The sequence below is a fragment of the Bidens hawaiensis genome, unplaced genomic scaffold (genome assembly GCF_021521415.1).
Source record: "Bidens hawaiensis isolate Kalapana, Puna unplaced genomic scaffold, B.hawaiensis_p1.1 tig00001961_1, whole genome shotgun sequence".
NCBI lineage: Eukaryota > Viridiplantae > Streptophyta > Magnoliopsida > Asterales > Asteraceae > Bidens > Bidens hawaiensis.
This window is the reverse complement of record NW_027491109.1, coordinates 536,084-561,881: the sequence shown is the minus strand read 5'-3', so window position 1 is coordinate 561,881 and position 25,798 is coordinate 536,084. Positions and strand designations below refer to the sequence as shown.

Sequence of the window (25,798 nt, the reverse complement as noted above, 5' to 3'; positions counted from 1 at the left end):
TTGGAAGCCGATATGACGGTTTGTGGAGGCCAATTTAGTATTGTGGATGCTCTTACTCTATCTATAATTAAATAATTACTGTAATTATGCATATGTTTATGCATGCGCTAACCTTCATCGCATTCAAAAGTCCAACCTTGTATTTTGAATATCAATTTCATCAAATTCAAAATTTATTCTTCCACGATATTCATTCTAGTCCTATGCATATTCATTTACGATTGTTAATCAAGAGTCAATTTCAGTTCATGTTCTCGTTAGCAATCAATTTCAAATTCACACCTCATTATCAATCACATTCATATCCTCCATAACTATTTCGTAAGATTCTATATTATACTAGGCTAAATGCTCGTGTGACACACGGGCCCGATAAAAAAGTTATTACAAATTTCCAAACACTTCTTTGTATACAACATTTGATGTTGTATTTGAAAGATTGCCATCATTATCTAAAGCAACAACTTTGATGCCATCTCGTCTTGTAACTCTTGATAATGCAACATACAATTGGCCATGAGAAAAAACATGTTTTTTCAAAAATAAACCAACTCTTGATAGTGACTATCCTTGACTTTGTTTATGGTCATTGCAAAACATACGGCAAGGGGGAATTGTCTTCTTTGTAGTTTAATGTGCAGTTTTTTGTCAGTAGGTATCAAAGTAATTCTTGGAATATAATGACGATCTCCAATGTGACTTCCGGATATAATTTCTACCTGTATAACACGATTGCCCAATGACACCACTTTTAATCTAGTTCCGTTACACATGCCACTTTTTTGGTCAATATTTCTTAGAAGCATTACAGGAACTCCCACTTTTAATATTAAGTTATGGTTTGACAATCCTGAAGCTTTGATTCCATTAAGAATATCGCGTGAGCACAAACTGTCATCTAAATTCTGATTGATCATCTCTGTTGGACATATACTATTTGAACTTAGATATTCTCTTTGATCACCAGGAAATATTGATAGCAATCTATCATTAATTTCTTGAACAACATCATTTTTTGGAGCCAGTATTGCTCTTTCATGAAAGAAATTTTGCTTGTTGAAATTATCGAGAATACATGGATATACGAAGTCTATTAAGTCCGATATGGGATCTTCTGAATCCTTGATGAGAAGGTCTTCCGGTATATCTATAATTGCTTCACCTGTATTGTGACCACCAATATTACCCTCCCCTATATCCAAAAGCCAGTTTGCAAACTCCGTTGTCTTTTCTACATCAAATGAGTTGTTTGAAGCGAACAATCTCAAATTCTTTGTTAGCTTAAGGACCTTGCAATGTCTCCAAATGTATGACGAGCTTAAAGAGGCATTTACAATCTGTTGTCTACTTCCACCAAGGACAACAGGTAATATTTGCCGAAAATCTCCTCCAAAAACTATAACCTTTCCACCAAATGGTAATTCAGATTGAAATATGTCCTTTAATGATCTATCCAAAGCTTCAAACCCATGTTTATGTACCATTGGTTCTTCATCCCAAATAATGAGCGACGTTTCATGTAATAAACGTGCAAGATCACTATCTGGCTTTATGTAACAAATTGAATCCTCAACTAAATTTATTGGAATGTGAAAGCGAGAGTGTGCCGTTCTTCCTCCTGATAGTAACAAAGATGCAATTCCACTTGAAGCAACACTTAAAACAACCTTGGCTTCAGATCTTAAAGATGCAGACAACGTCTTCCAAAGAAAAGTTTTTCCGGTCCCACCGTAACCATAAACAAAAAATACTCCTCCTTTTTTTGTTACAAACCACTGTGATGATTTCTTCATATATAAGTCTTTGTTCGCCGGTTAGTAAAGAAAAAAGCTCCCCAAACTCTTCGTTTAACACTTGCATGTCGTATGCCAACTCCTCACTTTGTAGAACATTTTTTGCAGAAGATATAGAATCGTCATCAGGAAAAGGCATGGTTGAAAACCTTTTTAAACTTGAGTTATTTCTAAGGAGAAACTTTTCAAGTTCAAACAATGTAAGGTTCTTAATATGTTCTTCAGTTAGAAGTAAATCTGAAAGTGTTGGTCAATTTTCATACATTAGATAGATTTATTATTTTTTAACAGTAACAACAATTTGTATATATAAAAATATAATTGTTGATACCTGGTCTCTTTAAAAGAAGGCGTTGATTGTAGAGAATGTCATCTGATAGGTAAGTCCACGTTCTTTCCCATACAACTTCAGGTCTAGACATACTTTCTGACATTAACATTGTAGCAAATAAACTTCGTAAATAATAACCTGTGCCTGAGAAACTTGCTTCTGAGATTGCTTCAACGTATTCATTGTGTCCAAAAGGCCATATGCATAACATGCATCTCTAAATGTAGGATATACTACATTGTTGAATGTTTTAATTTCATCAAATGTTCTTGGATCTTTTACTTTGTTTAGCAAAATTCTTAAATAATACGCTTCACAAGAGAGGGGGAAACAACATGAATTCTACCAATTGAAAACCCTCTTTTCCTTCTTTCCCACTTGTGTTCATTGATCTTCCAAACAAACTTTGTAGGAAATTCAACATAACTTAGTGTGCGTGCTTCTGGGTAAGATTGATTAGATTTCATCTATTCTAAAAACATTGAAGCAGCCACTGAAGGTTTATCCAATACATCTTCTATATCATCAGAGTCATATATAACCTGTTGTTGTCCTAGTAGATGAAAAGAAAGCCTGATGACCGAAGGCTTCCTGTAATGAATGTCATACGAGAAAATTCTCCATGATGCTTCACATGCAGATATGTATCTACAACTGTAGTAGTCTTTTATTTCATCTACCGATTCCTGACTGTCATATTGTTGATTGCTTTGTACAAAACAAATAGAAGCCCTATCTTGGCCTTTGTTTATATATTTAAACAAATATTTTATTGAACCAGCTTGATTGAACCACTCCACATTGATGTGAGCTTGTTATCTTTTTAAAAGTGTTTTGTTATACGGAACAACGCTTCTGTTATCTAACATGACATTTGACTTGTCAACAAAACGTCCATCATTGCCTCTTCTGTATACTGGATAACCTTCACCATCTATGCTTGTAAATTCACGGATTTTTTTGGGAAGTTTTTTGAACACTTTTGTTCAACCATGCATGGACACTTGAGCATGAGGCAAGCCACGTTTTTGAAACTCCACAGTATACCCAACTAAGATTATAACAAATAAAACCAAAATTAGGTGTCACAAAAGTTGTATTACATCAAAGTTGTGAGAATAAATTAACTTAAGTTAGTAAATAAAGTTGCTTATTAAAAGAAATTGTTATGTATATGTATATTGATGTATATAAAAATATACATATTTTTAGCATCAAATAATCTCTAAAAACTGCAACTTCTATCGTATAATATAGTTAAAATAACCACTTATCATGTTAAAATGTATTTTCAGGTGAATCCAAGCCTCTAACGAAGAAACGAATGAAAAGCCAAAGAAAAACCAAAGAAAACAGCAAAACATGGGGCTGTGCTTAAGGAAACATGGGGCTGTGCTTCAGGAAACATGGGGCTGTGCTTTCAGGAAACATGGGGTAGTGCTTTTGGAAACACGGGGCTGTTCTTTCAGTAAACACGGGGCCGTGCTTTTGGAAGCACGGGGCCGTGCTCACCTTTCAGAAACGACAAAAATAATTAGCACATGTCACTAAAAAACATGGGGGCGTGCCTCAGGAAGCACGGGGTCGTGCTTACCTTCCAGAAACGACAAAAAAGAATTAGCACATGTCACTAAAAAGCACGGGGCCGTTCTCATCAAGCACGGGGCCGTGGCCACGTCACAGAAAAGACAAAACAAATCTGGCACATGTCTTAAAATTGCACGGGGGCGTGCTCATCAAGCACGGGGCCGTGCTTCACACTCCAGATTGCCTATAAATAGTGGCTCTTGTGCCATTTGAAGGGTGTGCCTTGAAAAGAAATCTATTCGGTTCTCTCTTATAAACACACACACTAACACTCACTTTGAAGATCTAGTGAAGAGTTTGAAGGCTTGGAGGTCATCACCATCAACCATCATCATCATCCATCATCATCATTAAGAAGGAAGATTCATCTACATTTGGTTAGATTGTTTCAAGTTTAATCATGTATTTGTTATTATCATTCATCTTAATGTTTATCATCATGCTTATTATGAGCTAAACTCCTTTTACCATCTAAAATCTATGAAGAAGCTTTGTTTTACTTGATAATTATATAAAACATGTGGTGTAGTCTAGTAAAGTGCATGGTTATATTACAATCATCTTTTGATGAGAAATGTTTCACCATCTTAAATCACTAATTCAAAGTTGGTGGTTGTCAATTCCATTGGCAATTGTTCATGATCGATTCATGTTCTTGAAAGATAGAAATACTTTGATACATTATCGAAACATAGATCCTTATATTGTACTTAGAAATGATGAGATATAAGTTATGATGTATTTTTCTAAACCTTGGTAATCCAAAAATGGCTTTGCTTAGGATATCAAGTTAGTTAAAGAAATCATATGTTAATGGAATGTGTAATTATAACCTACATAAATTAACCAAGGGGAGGTTGTGTGACTAAACTACAACCACCCGAAGTTGTAAGAATTGGTATTTGAGAAACCGAAGTCAATCCTAATCTTTCTACTTTACGAAACTACTTGCCAACTTAAATTGACATCAATGAGATGGCATGACATTAGGAAATGATGGACTTTAAAATGCGCATGCTATCTCCTTAGTGCCAAAGATGCTTACTTAAGGTTTAAGGAGCTATCTATCATATATTATTATGGCAAGTTTACTACATGTTCAAATATTATTTATCAATGCTAAAATGAAGTGGATTCTTGATCTTAGATGGTAACCTTCGCATAATTGAACAACTCGTTTAGATGGTCACCTATATATTATATATATAAGTATTTATATTTTATAAAAAGTTTAAAAATCAACCCCAAAATGATTAAAACCTCCGATTGAAGTAAAACAACGATTTATTATTAGAAACCTTTGTGTCCACAGATCGATACTTGATTCTTACCAATACTATTCTACATATACGATAGGTACACTTGCCTATTTTGTGTGTGTTTAGTCTTTGTAGAAATCACTTTTATAAATTTAAAACACAATCTTGTGCAAAAGCTAAATATCCAACCTTTCATAATTTTAAGACGTACGCGCACACAGCATCATATATGTAAACACAACACATGGTTCAAAATCTTACCTATAAAAATTATTTTTTAATAACCTAAGGATAAAAAAATGATTCTAACAAATCTCATTATAAACTATTAGATACTATTAGTTGTAAACATGTTTTGTATATTAATAATCTAATGTACATTACAAAGAGTTATTGAAAAGTAGTCCATAAACACAAGTGGATAAGTTAAAAGAAATGACATTTGAATAACTTAAGGATATAACAAAGTGTCTATAATATCTCATTATAAACTACAAACTACTGTACATGATTATATCCTATTGATGGTAAAGATCTTTTGTGTACATAAATGCCATTATTTATTGGAGAGTAGGTATACACAACTAAGATTATAACAAATAAAACCAAAATTAGGTGTAACAAAAGTTGTATTACATCAAAGTTGTGAGAATAAAGTAACTTAAGTTAGTAAACAAAGTTTCTTATTAAAAGAAATTGTTATGTATATGTATATGTAAACACAACACATGGTTCAAAATCTTACCTGTAAAAATTGCTTTTGAATAACCTAAGGATACAAAAATGATTCTAACAAATCTCATTATAAACTATTAGATACTATTACTTGTAAACATGTTTTGTATATTAATAATTTAATGTACATTACAAAGACTTGTTGAAAAGTAGTCCATAAAAACAAGTGGATAAGTTAAAAGAAATGGCATTTGAATAACTTAAGGATATAACAAAGTGTCTATAATATCTCATTATAAACAACAAACTACTATACTTGATTATATCCTATTGATGGTAAAAGATATTTTATGTACATAAATGACATTATTTATTGGAGCCGTCATATAGGTGGTTATCATAACCTATTCTGGAAAACCACCTGACAAGTTTACGTTTTCATTATGACTTGCATTAAACCATTCTTTTATATTTATATACTAATACATATGTTTACTTATCACCACACAACCTCTAATACCATTCTCATACAAACTTTAACAAAATGTCGATCTTAAATTCTTGGAGATTCAGTCACAGCCCAAACTCGTTTCTCTTGAAGATGAGTGATCATCGAAAAATAAGGATATCAAAGGTCAGAGGTGTCATGAGGTTAGATGATGATGCGCTAAAGAAGATGTATGATCTGGGTTATCCGTTGGGAGAAGTTGGCTGCAAGATTTGGTGAAAATGTTGAAGAAGAAGATCGTTTGTTATCAAAAGTGATTCACTGGAAGCTTTTCGATGTTTTGGACAAGATAGAGGTTCAATTTAAGAATGGAATAACAAAGAATTTCAATCGATACAAAGTTCTCACAAGTAACAATATTGAATTTCTTGAAGATTTGCTAACGGTCCAGCCTTCTGTCGTAGAAGATACAACTATGAGTGTTCAAAAATTTCTATGCATGATGAGATTCAGAGTTATGGATCTAAAAAAGATTGCTGAAGAGTTTGGTGGTCCGGTTGTTACAGAGGATGAAGAATCTGATGGTTATTTCTCGGAGGAGATCAAGAAAGAAGATTGGGACTCTGATAATGATTGCTTTATTTGAGGTTAGTGATATATCAAAACTTAAGTTTTAAATGTAACTATAGTTTGTATAGTTAAAATTTAAATTTGGTTACTATTATAGTTAAGTGTTATATATTTAATAAGGATGGTGTTAGTATTGTAGATAGGGGGTATTAATAAACTATTTTGGATATCTTGCCTAAAACCCGTGGAGCGTAAAATAGTGACATAAAACTTTAAAAAAGCTTTAGTTAGTAACTGCTTTGTTGAATGTTTTATACAAATAAAACACAAAAACAATGCTTTAACAACCCCTTATATGTTTTGTAAGTATCAAGTAGGTAGCATTTGTAAGTGACTATCTGTATTTTGTTTTGCAGATGATGTTGAATGTGGTGGCATGGGTTGAAGATGGAATGGAAAAGTATGGTGTCGTTGTTTAATTAATATGTTTATGTTACGTGTTATGTTTAAGTGTGTTAGTGTTGAACTTTAAAAACCTCGTATTTTGCTTAACTTTGTTTGTTGTGTAATGTGTTTAATTAGGAATGTTTATGTTGGTTAACTATTTGGCTCATGTTTATAAGCCATAATTTTCAAATGTTGATGTTATATATGCAGTTATGTTTTATATGAATATGGTTATCAGTTTAGATATGTTTATAAGTTAAGGTAAATAGAAATAATGATAGATAAATAGAGTATTTGTTTTTTACTTAATACTTATGAGTATTAAAGTTGGTTAAATAAGTAAACCATATTTCTAAATTTTGTCAATTATTTATATATACAAAATTATTTGTATGTTAATTATATTTCCTAATAATTTTATAAACAGTACGTAGCCACTTTTCTTATCAAGTAAAAAAAATTATTAACAACTACATAATAATCTACTTTGTTAAAAGGTAATATGAATGTAAAAACTTGTGAATAATAAATTATTGATGTAACATACCTCCTTGAACATTTCCAAGTATTGCATTATCCTTCAAGTCTTTAATCATGGCATCCAACTTTATTTTAAATAATCTACATAAAATATCAGGTCTGTCTTCTGGCTTAAGCGTAGTATCTTGAAAGTACCTCTTCACTTCTGGCCACTTTGGGTTACATGTGATTGTGATGAAAAAATCTGGATATCCGTACCACTTACAAAGCGACATGGCATCTAAATAGTTTTGCAACATGTATGGTGCACTACCAGTAAAAGAGGAAGGCAATACAATACGCTGATCGAGTTTTGAAACATCATTGATTCCATGATTTTGAGCAGATCGTATATTTTCGTAAGTCTCGCATCTTAGTTTATTTTGTTGACTACGTATGTAAAATAATCTTTCACTTTCAACCATAGTATACGCATCAACCGCCAATTGTTGAAAAAGCCCCCCCCCCCCTCCATTTTGATGCAAAGAATAAGTATTGACCCTGTCTTGGAATATATAGGCAAAGAACTCTCCCGTTGTACATGTATGTCTTTTAGAGTTGTTTGAATTTGAAATATCCCGATGAAGGATGTCTATTCTGTAACCATCGTCACCATACGGAAAAAATAGAGGATGTTGAAGCGATACATACGAAGGATGTAGTTCGCTGATCCTTTCTATTTTACCTGTTTTATTCTTCACAATAATATCTCTAGGTTCATATGAGGTGTCGATGTCTCCAACTATTAAAGATGCAACTTCGGAAGCAGTTGGCAAGTTATATGTTCTTCCATCTTGCTGCCTTTTCGCAATATGGCGTAATTTTATATTAGAATGAGGGTTGTTTTGAAACAAATCTCTTGCCATTCTATAAGATTTAACCAAGACATTATGTGAATCTAACATGACCTTCAGTTCTTGTATAATCTCAAGATCTACAATATCTGAACTTGATGTGGAGACATTGTTGGTTTCACTAAATAAAAGATTTAAAATACAAAGTAAGCACCGATTAAAAATATAATGTTGAAATAAGTTTATTATACAAAAGTAAGATAACTTACCCTAAAGCGCCTTGCCTATTTGCAGCCTCATTTTTAGTGTCATATATATATATATATATATGTATAACTGAGAGAATTTAGGCTTTGATCCATCAATTGATAGGAGACTTCCAATAGCATGGTAATTTTCACCACCAAGTCTAAATAAAAACGAACCATTGCCTCTGTTAATGGATGAATCGACTTTTCCACCCATTGATGTAAAGGAAAACATTGAATTTTAACGACGAATGTTCTTCATAAAGTGTTTGCTTTTTGAATCAAGACCATTAAAAAGATTTTTATAATCTGATGGAGGGTCCTTTAAATCTGGAAGTTTAACTTTACCATAACCACTCGATTGTTGCTTCGTAACACCTCATCCTTCCACAATTTTGCCTTACAAGATTGACATATATGAGTTTGGTCATCATGATCCAAGTAATCTGTTATTGGTGTTTATTGAGCTTTATTACTATCTTATTATAGATATTGTATAACTTATTAATACGATAGGTAAACACATATTGAATATTGAAAAGTACCTTTCGTTTGGTCAGAAAATATATATTCAGTGAGTAGGCTATCATCATCTTCTTGTATTGTAACAAATGAAGTTTTTTTTGCTATATTTTCTTTGTTTGAATTGTATTTTCCCTTCGGTAGTGAATTATTGGATGAACATGCTTGAGTGCATTTCATGTTTGACTTTTTTATATCTCTAATTTGTTTTCTGATGGACCGACTCAATTGATGGCTAGTGTAACCTTCATTGATAATTGAAATTGGAAGACATTACTTTAGAATCAAGAATAATTATAAAAGTTTGTATTAAAAAAAATGAACAGGAATGCAAAGTATATTATGTTATACCATTTGTAATGTTTGAGAGAGGAAGTATAACATGGGATTCTGAAGATGTAAGATTGATTTCACGAATTGATTTAAGAGGATTAACAACTTCATTCATATAGGCTGGAGTTCCATTACTTGTGAAGTTGTTTGACATGACTTCCATTTTTTGTGAATCTATTTTTGAAAAAAGAATAAAGTATATAATTAATAATTGTAATATTAGTAACAATTAAATATAACTTTAAAATACGTTGTTTTAATATGAATTTTAGATTTACAAACTTTATACCTTTAAGATTGTTGTCCTTTTTTGTATCTAATTTTCTTTTCCTGATTACTCTTTTTTCTTTTGAATCTTTAAAAGCAAAACATTGACGTTATTAATTAAAAACACAAAAGAGAAATTCATAATAGATATACCATTTGTAATGTTAGACAATGGACTTCTGATATGTAGGGATGAAGAACCAATATTGATATGTTGATATGGATTTGAGGTATAAGGAGTAACAAATGTCGTGTGAGAACCAAAACTTTCATAATCTAATGACGGGTTTAAAGAGCATTGTAGGTTGTTTAAACCTGTCATTATATAAAAGAGTTAAGTTTTTCAAAGTGTGAACAATTTATTATAATTGAGAATTGTAAACATTGACCAAAATATATCGTCAAGGTGTATTGGAAATGACCTTTTAGGCTGCTATGCGAACGAAGTAGTTTTGATCTTTTCTCATCCAATTTTAGTTTCCTCTTCTTTCGCATGAGCTTTGCATAAATATATTGATCATTCGAATATGAAAAAATGTACAAAATAAGTTGGTAAAAAACATTAAGTTGTAAAAATTTAGAGTTCAAATATAGTTAAAAATGTTTATGTTAACAAAAAAACTTCCTAAAATGATGCAGATTTAAGGATTGGGATATGAAGTTTCAAAATTGTTTTGTTGAAATAAAATACAATAACATAATGTAACATACAAAAACTAACACATAACCAACACATAATAACAATTTAACCAAATTGTCTTACATCAAATACTTAAACAAAAGGATAATAAAGTGCATAACACATCATCATAAGATAGACTACAACAAAATGACATATAAGTTCTTAACAGACAAACATAATAGGAAAGACATTTAAATAAAAATATAACAACCCAACATAAAACATTCAGATTTTAAGGAAATCATTTTTCAATCTTGGGAATAAGGAGAACTGGCTTGCCATCAGATGGAGGCTTAGTGGTAGACATTTCTCCTGTGATCTCAACCTCATAACTATCAAGCAAGTTTTTCTTAAAAGTTGGATCCTTGGATTTGCGTTTAAACGTTGTCGTTTCAACCACATGAGATTTTCCAACACTTTTGTCATTCACATCTGTTGCAATTGGAGTAACATTGTCGTTCATACTTTCAGCACCACCCTAGACATTTTTACAAAGATATGGTTACAGATAAGTTATACATCATTACTTATAAATAAAAAATATAATATGGTTTTCAAATACCTTTTTAGTAGTTTCATTGGTCTCCACAGTATCCAATCCCATGATAACCTCTTCAGAATTAACCAACTACAATATAGTTCAAATAAGTATTATTATAGATGAGGGTAATAAATATTTACGGTTGTATTAAACTGGAAACAGTTTTGAAAGGTAATACCATAAATTCAACAGTTCCTTGTGACTGGGTATCATTGAATCCAATGCTAAGAGAAGCAGAGTTGTCAACTTAAATATTAAAAATAGTATTCCTTTAAAGAGTCAAGTATGATGATTAAAAAAATCTTAAATTAAAAACAAATAATTGTGTAACCTCAAAATTGTTGGCCTTTTTCACTAGTTCAAAGATAATATCAACATTATCAGTGAGTTTTAAAATGCCAAAAACTGAAAAAACCGTTGTCGATGTTGTACTGTGTTATGTCAATCTTGAAAGCAAACCTTTTCCCCACAAGAGCTTCAAATTCAGCAGGAGTGTCACCGTTATCACTCCCCTATAATATGTATGTATATTTTAATGTTAGGTAATCTTCAAATTAAAGAATATAATATTGCATAGTGAAGTTACCAAATCTTACATATTTCTCAATTAGAGCTGAACCGGTTGTTTTCAGAAGTCCACAGGCCTCACGATCAAACAATGTTAAAAATACTGTTCCGGTTGAGTCTTGAACAGTCAACGGGACTTTAAGCCTATATAATAGAATTTAGAGGAATCATTTAGCATAAATATAAATTATAACTTAAATTATTTAATTAACATAAACTATAGATAGTTACCTTTGCAGATAGTGAACAACATTGTTATTGCAAGTCTCAGTTTTGCACTCACAAATGTCCTCTTGATCAACCAACACACCAACTGCTTGATTATTTTGGGGAGTTTTTTTGGTTACTTTCCTTTTACAACTTCTACATGCCAAATAGTACCAAGGAACATCTTGCGGTATTAATCGAACCGTTCCAACAATGACAACAGACTTAACCTAAAATAAAATAATAGATTCAGCAACAATTTATTGAAAATAGTAATTAAAAGAAAATAGTATTATAATTTACCTGTTGTATATTAACTTCGGCTATGTTGTTGAACTCTGATCTGACTACATAGTCATCATACATAGACAGATACATCCCCGATATGTTAGATGATTGAGTTGAACTTGAAGACCCAGCAGAGTTCAGCAGAAGGCTGTTAAAAGAAAGTAAATGAATGGTTAAAATAGTGCAATTGAAAATTAAAAAAAAAAGAATGTTAAGTATAATTCAAATTATACTACCTGTTTCGAAATGCAGTGATCTCATCAATTTCTGAGTTGATGAAAAATTTCGAAACATTGTAGGAACTGTTGACATAAGAAGATTTTCCAAAGTATTTAGCAGTAGCAAATTGTAAGATGATAACAATAATACCATCTTGTTCCCTGTTTTCCCAGTGTTCTAGGATCATATCAGTATATGAATCCCATAATAAGAGATAAATTTTCTGCATCCTGAAAAAGAATGAGCAAAAAAAGTTGTTTAAAGTTATGTTTTAAATTTCCAAGAAGTTAAATAGTTTTATGAAATAGACTAACTCAAGATCTTGAACAATGACATTCAGCTTCTTAGTCTCTTTCCCCTTTTGTGTTTTGAACTTCTTAGGCTCACCAACATTAGCAACGAAACCAATGACATCTAAAAAAAGAGTTTAATATATGAGCATCATATAAAAACATAAACCTATTTTAAGTTACAAAATAAAAGAAATTACCTAACGGTTGATTATCAGGAAAAGTTTGATCAACAATACCCTTAAAGTTGGTAAATGAAAACCCATAGAGTGGACCAGAATAATCATTACAAGGGTAGATGTGGGTGTCATAATTGAGTCCTAGCTTGGTTTGGCTTTGAACATATTTGTACTTGGATTCGTTCAACCCAATTGTTGGTCTCACAATGAAGTAACGATCTACAAAAAAATATAAATACAATATTAATGTTGAAAAGTGTAAAGTATGTTGGAAATAATATTGAAAAAATAGTGTATTTTAAAAAACTTTGACCACAAATTTGTTGAAAAATAACAATATGTTGTAGTGATAAAGTTGAGTAAAATTTGAAAAGTTTAAGACTATCTTAAAAGAAACCTGTTGAGTTGTACTTTTGAGTATTACATTCATAGTTAATATAAAAGTTACTTAAAGATGTCAAACAACAAATTTTAATAATAACATTAACATTAATATGATAAATAGTATTGTTGCAGCCATATATGAACGTATATAATAGATGAAAAGAGAAAAAAAATTAGAATGCTTTTGTTGTGAAAATATAACCTGATTCGTTAAGAACATGCTCAAACCGAGCAAACCGGCGTCGAAGAACATTAGCTTGGACTGTTGTACCTTGTAAAGAATACATGTCAACCTATTATGTTTAATTTTGACAGAATTACAGATATTGTCCTTTATGTTTGCACTAAATTTCAGTGGTTGTCCTTTATCTTTAAAAGTAACATAATTTGTACTTTACGTTTTAAAATGTTACATTGGTTGTCCTTTAGCCCTAACCCAGTTAGTTTTTATCGTTAAGTCTGGTCATGTGCCTTGCAGATGAAGGCAAATTAGTAATTTCATCCGAGTATTAAAAAAACATTTGTATAAGTAACAATTTTCATCCTCTCTCTCAAACCCTTTCTTCTTCTGCAAATCAAACCTTACGATGATTCTAAACTTCAATTAGACAAAGTATAATAAAGATGCTAAAACAAAGTATGAATCAATAGAAGAAGTAAAAACCATATAGGAGAATGGTGGTGATTTGGATTGTTTGTTACCCAAGAGATGAAAGTTCTTTAATTAATTCAAGAAACCGATTGGGAAATTGGAGTTTTTGAGAGGCTTATGATCCACCAATTATTCAAAGTATTTGTAACAACAATAACCATCAATTTCATCACTAGTTCCGCCACACATACAATCAACTTCATCACTGTTTTCGTATTTAGCCCCTTACATACACAGTCAAATCCAAAACAGAAAACTTCAACTTTCACCAGATCTGTAACAATCACGGGATTTAATCATCACAAAATCATAAATTAGTAACCAATTTGAGGTTAACAAGTTAGAATTAGTGGCTCTGAGATGTAGAGTGAAGTTAGGGTTGATGACATACATAAGAAGACGGTCAAGGAATCCGAAAAGAGGCGCATAGTTTCATCATCACTAAAGCTCGAATCTGCCATTGTTGTGGAATGAAATTGATATGAGATGTGAAAACGAAGTTGAATCTCAAGGGTCTCGAATCGCGTATCTGGATGTGACGACCAGAGTTGCAGAGATTGTGGTGGCTACCGAAGGTTGGATGGTGGCAGGTGGTGGTGTGAGGTTAGTAGGGATGGGGATGGTGGTCGGTTTAATTTCCAGGAGGGAGAGAGAGAAGGGTGGGGGTGGGGGTGGGGGTGATAATAATAAATGGGTTTACTTATTAAAATGTTTTATTAATAAATGGGTGAAATTACTAATTTGCCCCCATGTGCAAGGCACATGACCAAACTTAACGAGAAAAACTAACTGAGTTAGGGCTAAAGGACAACCAATGTAACATTTTAAAACGTAAAGTACAAATTATGTTACTTTTAAAGATAAAGGACAACCACTGAAATTTAGTGCAAACATAAAGGACAATGTCTGTAATTCTATCTTTAATTTTTGAAAATAACTTTCTAATTATATAATAACTAAATACACATACCTCTTCATCAACCAGAAACATTTTCCATAACCGGGTTACCCTAACCTTGACCGTATAATCACGGCGAGACAAGTCTAAGTTCTTCAAGTAGGTTATATTACCGAGTTCAGGCAAGCTGTATTATAAATAAATGTTTATAAAAAATATTAAAGCAAGTAAATAAAAGAGTAAATGGACAATTATGAGTAAAACATAAAAGTGTCTTCAAAAAATATAATAAAAGTTGGTAATATGTAAAGAAAATAAATTTTGTTGTTAAAGTTTAACATAACAAAGCATTAACTATAGATGATATCTAAGGCCTAAATTAGTTAATATATATTAACAAAGCTGGAAAAAATGGCTTGAGTATAATACTTAAACATTGCATTAAATATGTTGATGTAGACGACATGAAACTTGAAAAAGAAAAAAAAAACGAGTATAGAAAAGTACTTGGCAGCCATGATTGAAATGTCTTTGGTTCGTTTGACAAGTGATTTAATGCAAAGTAATCAATGAAGAGATGGTGTGATAAATGATGGAAGAATGGTGGTATTTATAGTGTAAAAGAGTAAAAGAAAACAAGTATTTTAGGTATGTATCAAAAAACATAAAGTTAAATCAATGTAGTTAATTGTGTTGATGTGTGTTTTGGTAAAAAAGTTGTATTACATGCATACGTCTAAATCAACTATTTGTAAAGGCTTTTATAACTTGGATAATAAAGCTATTTTATGGTGTGATTTTTGAAAAAGTTTTTGAAAGAATAAGTAGGTCTTATCAAGTATATGTCAACCCTTTTTAAAACATGGATAATAAACCTATTCTAAGATATTTGAAGACATCAAAGTAAGTGTCATGTTTAGATAGTAAAGTTTTTAACTATTTTGTTGTAAAATCAAATCTTTATTGTTTGAATAAAAATCTTATAAACTTTTTTAAAAAGTTAACAATATGAAATATGAAAACATAAATGTTATTTTCTAGTTTTAAAAAGTAGTTGGAATCCGAGTTTTGTAATACATATTAAAAAAATTATTGTCTGTCTTGCTAGATAACACTAAATGATGGTGACAAAAAAGATGTCTTCTAAATATACCAGTATTAAATTCTTCTAAATTGTTTGACTTTTGTTATGTGTTACCATATTTAACTATTTTAGCTATGTATCAAATCTCATTAAGTAATGTATGTGTTTTTAGTAAAAGTGTATGAAAATTTGTAAAGCCTTTTATAACATGTAAATCAAATATTTATTGTTTGAATAATGAAATATTATAAATTGTTTTGAATTTTGTTAAGTGTTACCAAATCTAGCTATTTTTGGTATGTATCCAATCCCATGAAGTGATGTCTTTCTCGGAATTCGTCAAGATGTGGAATTTTAAAAAAAGTTTTTGAAAGCATGAATAGGTCTCATCAACTATATGTCAACCCTTTTTATAACATGGATAATAAACCTATTCTAAGGTGTTTGAAGAAATCAAAGTAAGTGTCATGTTTAGAGAATCAAGTTTTTAACTATTTTGTTGTAAATCAAATCTTTAATGTTTGAATAATGAAATCTTAGAAACTATTTTAAAAAGTTAAACATATGAAATATAAAAACATAAATGTTATTTTCTGGTTTTAAAAAGTAGTTAGGATCCGAGTTTAGTAATACATATTAAAAAAATTATTGTTTTGTCTTGCTAGAGAACACTAAATGAGGGTGAAAAAAAAAAGATATGTCTTGTAAATATACGGTATGAAATTTTTCTAAATTGTTTGACTTTTTTTATGTATAATCATATCTAACTATTTTAGCTATGTATCAAATCCCATAACTAATGTATGTGTTTTTAGTAAAAGTGTATGAAAACATGTATAACTTTAAACGAACTATATGTAAAGCCTTTTATAACATGGATAAGAAACCTATTCTAAGGTATTTGAAGACATCAAAGTACGTGTCATGTTTAGAGAATAAAGTTTATAACTATTTTGTTGTAAATCAAATCTTTATTGTTTGAATAATGAAATCTTATCAATTGTTTTGAATTTTGTTATGGATGGTTCTCCTATTCACAATAATCAGATTGTGAGTCAAATCAACCAAAGATCTGTCTGTCAATCTTCATGTAGAAATCTATTTTCCTTTGAATTTACTTCATTTGGTGTTATTTCATGACGATTTATATTTTTTTAGGTTAATTTGGATTTGAAGCAAGTAAAGATCTGACTAGGTTCAACAGATTTACAGTTTCTTCTTTAGGTTTGGATCTTTATGTGTTTTAATTCAATGTCTTTCAAATTATTAGATTAGGTTATTTTGTTTACTTTTAGGTTTTACTTTGGACAATTTTCATTTGTGGATTTGAAGCAATTACAATATGACTATGATCCCAAAGTCTTCTGTTTATTCTTCAGATTTGGATATTTTTTTTGTTATAATTCAATTTTTGTTAAATTATTAGATTACCTTCATTTGTTTACTTTTAGGTTTTCTTTTGCACATTTTGATTTGTGGATTTGAAGCAATTAAAGATCTGACTAGGATCAACAAATCTTTATTTCAGCGATACAAGCGTTATGCTATACAATTACCAACACATTCTGTTGCATTCCGTCACAATTAACCGTTCATTTAAAGGTACGACTCTTAAAAATAAAATCTTATTTTATTTTAACTGATTAGACTCTTTTGTATCAACATGTTTAAGTTTTTATTAATTTCATAAATTTTGACAAATGATATGTGACAAATGCAAACGACGGAGTTTTGACTGAACTTATTGTCCGACCTGGATTACCACTAACTATGGATGATGAGCAAATGGTCAATAAGGTATAACATAACATTTTTAATAATTTAATATTTTTTCTTCAAATGCAAACGACGGCTCATGGTCAACAAGCTTGATATAGAAGAATGTTGTAAAAGTAGGCGGTTCCAAACTATGTATGTATACTTGTATTTTATAATAGTTTGGTTGTTAGGAAATAAAAGTGCGGGTATATGTCATCGTTAATTATACGTCACCGGTGATGAATGTTCTGACGTCATGCCATTCGTGCTCTTTTGTTATCTAGGGTTCTAGGGTGTAAATAATAAACTTTCTTTTTTTTCTTTTGACTAACATGTATGTTGTAAATTTCGTCTTTGTCATTGCTTCATAAACGCGAAACTAGAAAGTTTAATCAATAATTCCTATGATAAAGACTTTAAATTACACATTTAATAACTAGTATTTAATTATTTATAAACAATATAACAATAAGTTGTCTACGATTTAGCCAATCTAAAGCTAAATTATATGTTAAATTTTGGGTTGATCGTTGCCATTTGAAGTTCTCATTTTTCTGGAGCTTTGAAAGACAGATATATATTTCTTTTAAAATTGCAGTTTATAATAGTTATGTATTCTCTCTCTTAAAATCTGGTTGGTGACTATATTATACGATATGCATTCCCTTCCCAAAGGTTATTATTGATGGCAAGGATGACACTGGCGAGGGTGTTGGTGTGCGGTATCATCGTCATCTTTGGCACATTGAATGAACTAATTTTTGTCTATTACATAAAAACGAGGACAATTCAAAAAAAAATGTTTCAAAATTTAACTTGACATAATTTATAAATGTCACATTAAAGTTCATCTTTTAAAGACATATATTGTGGACTGTATGTGTTAACAGATTATATTATTTTCTATTATACCCGTTTAATTTATGGGTTTATTCAACAAATGTAAAGACTTTTTTTAGATGAAATGGAAAATGAAATAACTTGTCATGTTTTGAAAACACTCCTAGCAATTCTCGCGGAAGAATGTATGATCTAGTTTCATTATTCTCGCAAACGATATAATCCACCAATATGAAGACGAGAATCGTTTGATATGTTTAAAGAAACTAGATCCTTGAAAATCAAGATACATTGACGTGTAGAAGTTGACATAAAACACGCATAAAGCCTTTTATCCTAAATAAACTATTTGCTATGCATTGCTACAAGAGCGTTTTTGCACTTTTTAGGAAAAAAATGCTTTTCCGAAGAAACCTATTATATATAGGGAAATGATTATCTAAAAAGTCTATTGTATCTAGGTATCTTACGAGTGATTATGGTTTTGGATTGAAACCGGCTCAAATGAATTCTGATTAACTCATTCCAGGCTTCCAGCGGTGTGTAACCGACTACTTGAACTTTAAACCTAAACTCTATAGCTAATATCATAGCTCTATACGCTACAGGCTAAACCCATAAACCGTAAAACTGAATCCAAAAACTAAAATGAAAGAGTTCGATGAGCCATTTCCAACACTATTGGCCGGAATAAGTTCAATCGAAGTTTCTTTGTGCCGGGATACCAATAAAAAAAAATTCTTCTTATTTAATACCCACCCTATACATGCCGTATACGCACTAACAAGTTCTTTTCTTACAGTAAATAAGTAATATCTCGTAATTTCCTGGAACTTTCTCCATGTGCATCCCAATCCAATCCCCTATAGCTAAGCACCTTTAAAAAAAAGGAAAAGAAGACCTTGACTTGTTATCCATATCTTTCTATAAAAACTTCAAGATATCCTTCTTGGGTTCTTCATTATCTTGACCAACACTAGACTTGGTTAATAACAATGGTGGAGACTTCTCATGGTATTGATCTTAACGTCACCCCCTTTCACAAAACTGATGATACCCATGTAAGTATATCTCAATCCAGTCTATGCAAATCGATCATATCTATATCTTTAGTGAATTCGGATCGAATACAAAGCTAAATATTTGTGAGAAGTATGCGAAAATAAGTGTCCGCTTTAAAAAGTTATTATAATAACTTAATTACTAATGCACAACATTAATTTATGTCAATAGATTTAGAAAAAGATGCAGTTAATGCACAACTTCTTACACAACTCACAAATATTTAGCATGTTATATCATAAGCTTATATATATGGTTTATATGTACATATGCATATCTAGGTATAATATATATGTGTTTTGTATGTATATAAATATCAGAATATCAACAATGATTCGGTTGGAGAGCTAAACAAAAATATGTGCTTAGAGAACAAGAAGCTAAAGGAGATGCTAACACTTGTTTGGGACAACAATAATTTCCTCGAAAATCAAGTTAACAAATTAACAAAAGACCATGATTTAGTGACATCTAATTCTGTTAAAAGAAAGTTTAGTGAGTATGCCGATCAATGCAACACAAGTGGAAGCAAGGAGTATCATCATCAAGCATCGTTGAAAAAGCAAAACAACGGCATCTCACAAGTTTATAGACGGACAGATCCGTCTGATAAAAGCATGGTATTTTACATGCTTTAATGATTTTATTTTACGAACTTAATTTAAAGGGTAGCACAATGATGAGCGCTTGAGTCCTTTAGCAAGGTCTGATGTTCGAATCCAAATTTCACTAGTTTTCTATCTTTAACCCCTTGAAGACGTAACTAACATAAAAACTAAAAGATTTTTAGTTATGTAACGAAATTTAGGTCTTGTTGAACGTGTTGTGTAGGTCGTAGAAGATGGATATCAATGGAGAAAGTATGGGCAGAAAGTGACCAAAGATAACCCTTCTCCTAGAGCTTACTACAAATGTTCTTTTGCACCATCCTGCCAGGTCAAAAAGAAGGTTATATGTATCAATCGTCTATTTAATTTCGTTCAAATAAACTAAAATTATGACATGATGACAAGAAATACTGTTAACAACAACTTAAATGGCTATGAGCATCCATTAATAAATGATTCTAGATGTGTTTTAGTTACTTTTAATAACATGTTATCTACTGATCAAGATTTCAAGACAACTAAATGTAGTAGGCCTCTATTTCAGGTACAAAGAAGTGTGGATGATGCCGACCTTCTAGTCGTGATCTATGAAGGGGAACACAACCACGAAAGCATGGAGAAAGAACACAATAATTATACTAGAAACAAAAGTTTCAACTCTGCAGCAACGGATGCGCAGAAATTCGATGAGGTCTTTGTTGAAAATATGGCTAATTCTTTAAAAAGAAACCATGATTTCATCGAAGAGCTTGCCGAGGCCATTTTCTCCAAAGTTTTGGAACAAAATACTAATTTATCTTGACACATAATAATGGATAGGTCTTGGTTCTTGCAGAGATAAACGTAAAATTTGGTCCCAAAAGTCATTCACGAACAAAGTTTAAGCCTAAATCGGTCAGAAAACACTCACAAAAGGGCATTTACGACAAATGCTCCTTCAATTTTGGGCTAGGAAATTAAATGTAATGTTCTATGATATGAGGGTACGTAAATATTTTTATTGTCATCCATGTAGGTGCATGTTATTTGTGGAAGAACCAGTACATATTCATTTAACCAAGACTCATTCGATCAGAAGGATCTTTTAAACGAAGACCATTGAATATAATATAACAATTAACATCCTTTTGAGTTTACTGTTATGAAATTAATAATAAAGATGGAAGAAGAAAATAATACATGGTACTAATTAGAAGAAAATTAACTACCAAAAGTTAAATCAAATATTAGTTGTGTGCTACAAATATGTATTTCAAACATGGAATAAGAAACTTGTGCAACTATTTCAAACACACAATAAACTACCTAACTAATATTTAGCTTTCGATCAAGCCACAAAAATGCACCCAATTAATTTCAAGCCACTGAGGAATAACAGTAAACCTACACGACGAGAAGGCGTCTAAAGGATATATAGATCCGGAGTTTATATAATAGTGAACAAAAAGATGGGGAAATTTTAAACATCACAAAGTGAGATAGTAGCATGTTATAGACCTAAGGCACTAAAAATCGGTTATGGAGATTAGGCCGGATGATCACCGCAATACTATCACAACCAGTCTGGTTGACGCTTAGATGTGCATAGTGAGGCATTATGGATACCCCATAGCAACCCCCCCCCCAACTGACGCTATGGGTGCAATTTTACAACGTTATGTACATAACACCTCCCCACCCACTTCAACCAATCATGTTTTTCCTTCACAAACTCTAACCAATAAAATATTGATGTTATTTATATTTAATTATAATTATAAGATTAATTTGGAAAAACTATCCATTACACACTTATTTTTATTTGGGTATAACCCCGTTAATGACATGAACTTATGTAACACCCTCCCATGAAGAAATTACTACTACACATGATCTTCACTTCATCCATATATGTGTATCTTTGTGTGTTTGTAATCTATTTTTTTTTTCCTTATTATTACATTAAGTTATCTATATTTTAGGTCTATAAAAAGTAACTTTAAACCTATAAATATTCACTAGATAACTATTAATATTATTATATTAATTAATTATTCAATTAAATTTCCATTGTAGCGTATAATTTTAATTGATATTGTTGTTTTAGCTTAAAATTATTTGTTAACATTATAAGTTATTTAGATATACAATTTCAAGTTCAGTGAATCCTTATCTATTATCATTATTATATGTATTTAAAATTTCAACAAAACTTTTAAATTTCCTTATTATTACATGCATGTGTCATGTCTAGTTAATTCTATATGTTAGCACCAAAAAATGTAGAAAGCTTCTACAAAATGTATATCTGAAAAATGCATGCAAAATGCTAAATCTTCATATCCTTTTCATTTATGTGAAATATTCATGTTTCCAGGAAATATACAAAAAATATCCCTTTATATGAAACATAGGAAAAATCAAATACTTCTTTGTAACTAATGGCGTTTTTTATATGTGACGTAAACACAAACTATTTATAATTCAAAACCTAACGTCTCTATAAGAAAATTCAAAGTTCTACCAAACAAATAAACGGTATGACACAAACATAGTTCGCTAAATGACATCACAATGTGACATACTAATGTTCACAACATATTTTATCCACAAGAGGCAACACCCAAATGGATTAAAAGTATATTTTTATATTGAGAGAACGTTATTTAACTAAGAATACTTTGTCTACGTAATCACGCAATATTATGATTATATACACATATTCTTAAAAAATTATATTTATACGGCTATATGCATATGCATATGCATATGATGATATATATATATGGTAAGGGAAAATAATATAAATGATCAATTTGAAGAATGGAAAAAACTCTTTTGATCAAACTTTTACACCGTTAGCCATTTTAACTTCGTATGATTTTGACCATAAACGAAAAGAAGGGGGTGTTTACTATTTTATCGGATGTAAGCTGAAAACCGATTTAGGATTCAGTTTCGCTAAATAAATTACTTAGGGCGTGTTTTAATAAGTTTAGGTGTTATTAACAATTATTAATAACACTTAACTATGATTATAATATTCAAGCCGAAGGAAAATATAGAGAAAATATAATACAACACTTAACACTGACAATATATTTTCTCAAATATTGAAGTGGAAGGAAAACAAACGCTTTGACAAAGGCGGAAAAAATTATGAAGATACACGGTTGTCACGTAAAGCAGGAACGCAATTCGCGATAGTTAAGCAATCAAAGCAAATCCACTGTGGCAACGACTTTTTTTTTGTATTTAATAATTATATGAAATGTGAAAGAATCAAATACCTTTTTTTGTAAAATGCATCATTTTCACTACTTTATTTAAGGTAAACATTACAAATTTAGTTATGATTCACGACCTAATCTCTTTCTTTAAAAAAATTTCAAGTGACAAACGATTCATTACTCCCACCTAGGGGTGTTCAAATTCAGTTGACCGTGGGTTCGATTAATCGAGGGTTTGGTTAATCGAAAAGTCTTAACCATAACCATAACTGATAGTCGGTTAACCATGGTTCGGTTAAACTAGCGGTTATGGTTATTTCAGGTTTTTTTTTCTGCGTTTTGAGTTTATGGTCCATGTATTAAACCTAAGTTTTCGACTTTTGTTTATCGATAATTAGAATATCATATTACAATTATGAGGGGGATTCAGTTCAAAGTGGTCAGCGTAAATATTAGAACTGTTGTCCTTCATTTCCTGGTCTTTGACTCAAATTGAAGTTGTTTGATCTTGTAATGACAAGCTTGAAGAAGAATCATTGCAAGGTTAATGTCTAGATATGTAGCTTGTCAAAGGTTGACCTAACGTACTAAGAACGTATGAGTAATAACTAATTAACTATAGTTTGTGCTACAAAGAAGTAATAACTAATTAACTATAGTTTGTGCTACAAAGAAGTAAGCTAACAAGGTATAAAGTATAAACTTTAAGGACATTCAAAGTGTGACAAGCAACTCACAAATCTATTACATTGACCAAGACCAACATATGATCATAGTAGAAATTTGAATATGGAAAACACTTCTATGTAAAATTAATGTTTCTTGGGATTGGTTGGGTTAAAGTTAGTTAACGAAAATAACTTGATCATATCCATAACCGAATGGTTAGTTAATCATATTCATTTAACCATAACCGGTCGATTTGGTCAGTTTTCTGTTAATTTCAGTTATTTTTCGGTTAACTGTTCAAATTTTGCTAGCCCCTATACTTTAACTTCTACTAGAAAATATATGGTACGACACAAACATCGTTCACTGCAGTGTCAACATAATTAGACCAAAGCCTTGTCTATTTCCAAAATTGTGGTTGGTGGTTCGGTCTATAATGTTAGGAAAAATTCCCAAAATAAACGTTTATGAAAACGTTTTTCAGGTTTTAGTTGTCATTTGCAAGAAATTCCAAAATAAATATTATAAACTAGTCGTGGCGAGTAGTTTATGATTACACACAAGTATTTTATAGAACCAGTTAAAACTTGCCACATGTCCTTAAACTAACCATAATGAGCAGGGTCACTAATCATTTGCTCGTCACGACTAAATAAGTTTCATGTCTCGTAATCAATGCCCACGAGTAATTCATAAGTCATTTAGTCGCTCGTTACGGTTATACAAACTACTCGTCACGACTAGATTATAATACTTATTTTGGGAATTTCTTGCCAATGGCACCTAAAACCTGAAAAATGTTTTCATAAACGCTTATATTGAGAAATTTCCCATAATTTTATCATAACCGTTCGAAACGGACCATAACATCCTGCGGTCTTGTACCATATATGAACCACCTTTTACCCTGATCACAAACACAGACAAACGTTGGACACTTTGAATGAGACTAGTGGCAATCGTAGAACTTAAAGTTTATTCTGTTTAGTTAGTTATAGCCGACAATCATCATGACAAACAACAATAGTTAAACCATCCACCACCAGTGCCCATGACATTACTTTCTACTCATTGTCCTATATATAATTCATTATCAATTAAACGTACTACAAATTCCACAAAAGCAAAATATACTAATGATAGTGATTGCACTAAACTTGATTTCTTATATTTACCAAACATATATAAGTATAAGTCATGATGATGTTTTAAGCATAATGACTCCCAAAGCAGCCCCCATGCACTAGGCATAACCTTGTATATGTGCATTTGAAACAAAAGTGAAATACACACCGGAATTGCCCCATGTTCCATTTAGCAAAGTTCTCTAAGACCATGCATAGTGGTAGGGGGAGTGGGAGGAGAAGTGTGGCACGTGACGTCGAGTCATCAAGAAGATAAATTGTATTTTAGAGGTGTAGTGTTGGGGGGAGGTGTCACAATTTTAATGGTTATGTAAATAAAAAATTAATATAAGTGAGTTGGTCCCACATGCTTTGGCCGAGAATATTTCTCCCTGGCTCCACTTCTCGGTCACTTCTCAAAAGGGTGGGGGGGGGGGGGGGTTCTCTGCAATCTCCTTCACTTCTCCTCCCATTTCAGATCTAATTAAGAATGCAATATTTCATTTCAAATTCTCAAACTTATTTTTTTTCTACCCTAAAACGACTCGTTTCTACTTGAGCCAAGCTTATTTTTATTGAACTAATCAACTCATTTTATTCTGGACTTAACTAACATATTTCTCAATATATTGATACCCTATTATTTATTTTCCTAGTCTAAACTCTAATGTATATTAAATCTTTGGAAGCAAATAAAAAATGCTATAAAAACATTGATTCTAAATGTTATAGTACACTGATAAC

At 31.2% G+C, this 25,798-nt stretch overlaps 3 protein-coding genes and 1 long non-coding RNA gene across 4 annotated transcripts; 1 reads left to right on the top strand and 3 right to left on the bottom strand.

The window, feature by feature from the left end:
- Nucleotides 1-536: 536 nt before the first annotated feature.
- LOC143604363 (uncharacterized) lies at nucleotides 537-2,233 on the bottom strand. Its single transcript, XM_077080871.1, has 3 exons — nucleotides 2,125-2,233; nucleotides 1,774-2,030; nucleotides 537-1,700 (listed from the first exon to the last, which is right to left on the bottom strand). The coding sequence occupies exons 1-3, from the start codon at nucleotides 2,231-2,233 to the stop codon at nucleotides 537-539; spliced, it is 1,530 nt and encodes a 509-aa protein (XP_076936986.1).
- An 8,383-nt stretch (nucleotides 2,234-10,616) lies between these two features.
- Nucleotides 10,617-11,332, bottom strand: LOC143602743 (uncharacterized). Its single transcript, XR_013147902.1, has 2 exons — nucleotides 11,038-11,332; nucleotides 10,617-10,953 (listed from the first exon to the last, which is right to left on the bottom strand). It is a non-coding gene; the product is annotated as an uncharacterized LOC143602743 (long non-coding RNA).
- A 16-nt stretch (nucleotides 11,333-11,348) lies between these two features.
- Nucleotides 11,349-15,218, bottom strand: LOC143604354 (replication protein A 70 kDa DNA-binding subunit B-like). The gene is made up of 11 exons (XM_077080864.1): nucleotides 15,208-15,218; nucleotides 14,773-14,887; nucleotides 13,353-13,443; nucleotides 12,788-12,985; nucleotides 12,612-12,711; nucleotides 12,315-12,527; nucleotides 12,094-12,226; nucleotides 11,815-12,020; nucleotides 11,613-11,727; nucleotides 11,476-11,528; nucleotides 11,349-11,370 (listed from the first exon to the last, which is right to left on the bottom strand). Exons 1-11 carry the CDS (start codon nucleotides 15,216-15,218, stop codon nucleotides 11,349-11,351), a joined length of 1,257 nt encoding a protein of 418 aa, XP_076936979.1.
- A 4,124-nt stretch (nucleotides 15,219-19,342) lies between these two features.
- LOC143602733 (putative WRKY transcription factor 40) lies at nucleotides 19,343-20,854 on the top strand. Its single transcript, XM_077079749.1, has 4 exons — nucleotides 19,343-19,443; nucleotides 19,765-20,064; nucleotides 20,276-20,392; nucleotides 20,597-20,854. Exons 1-4 carry the CDS (start codon nucleotides 19,378-19,380, stop codon nucleotides 20,852-20,854), a joined length of 741 nt encoding a protein of 246 aa, XP_076935864.1. The 5' UTR covers nucleotides 19,343-19,377.
- The last annotated feature ends 4,944 nt before the right edge of the window (nucleotides 20,855-25,798 follow it).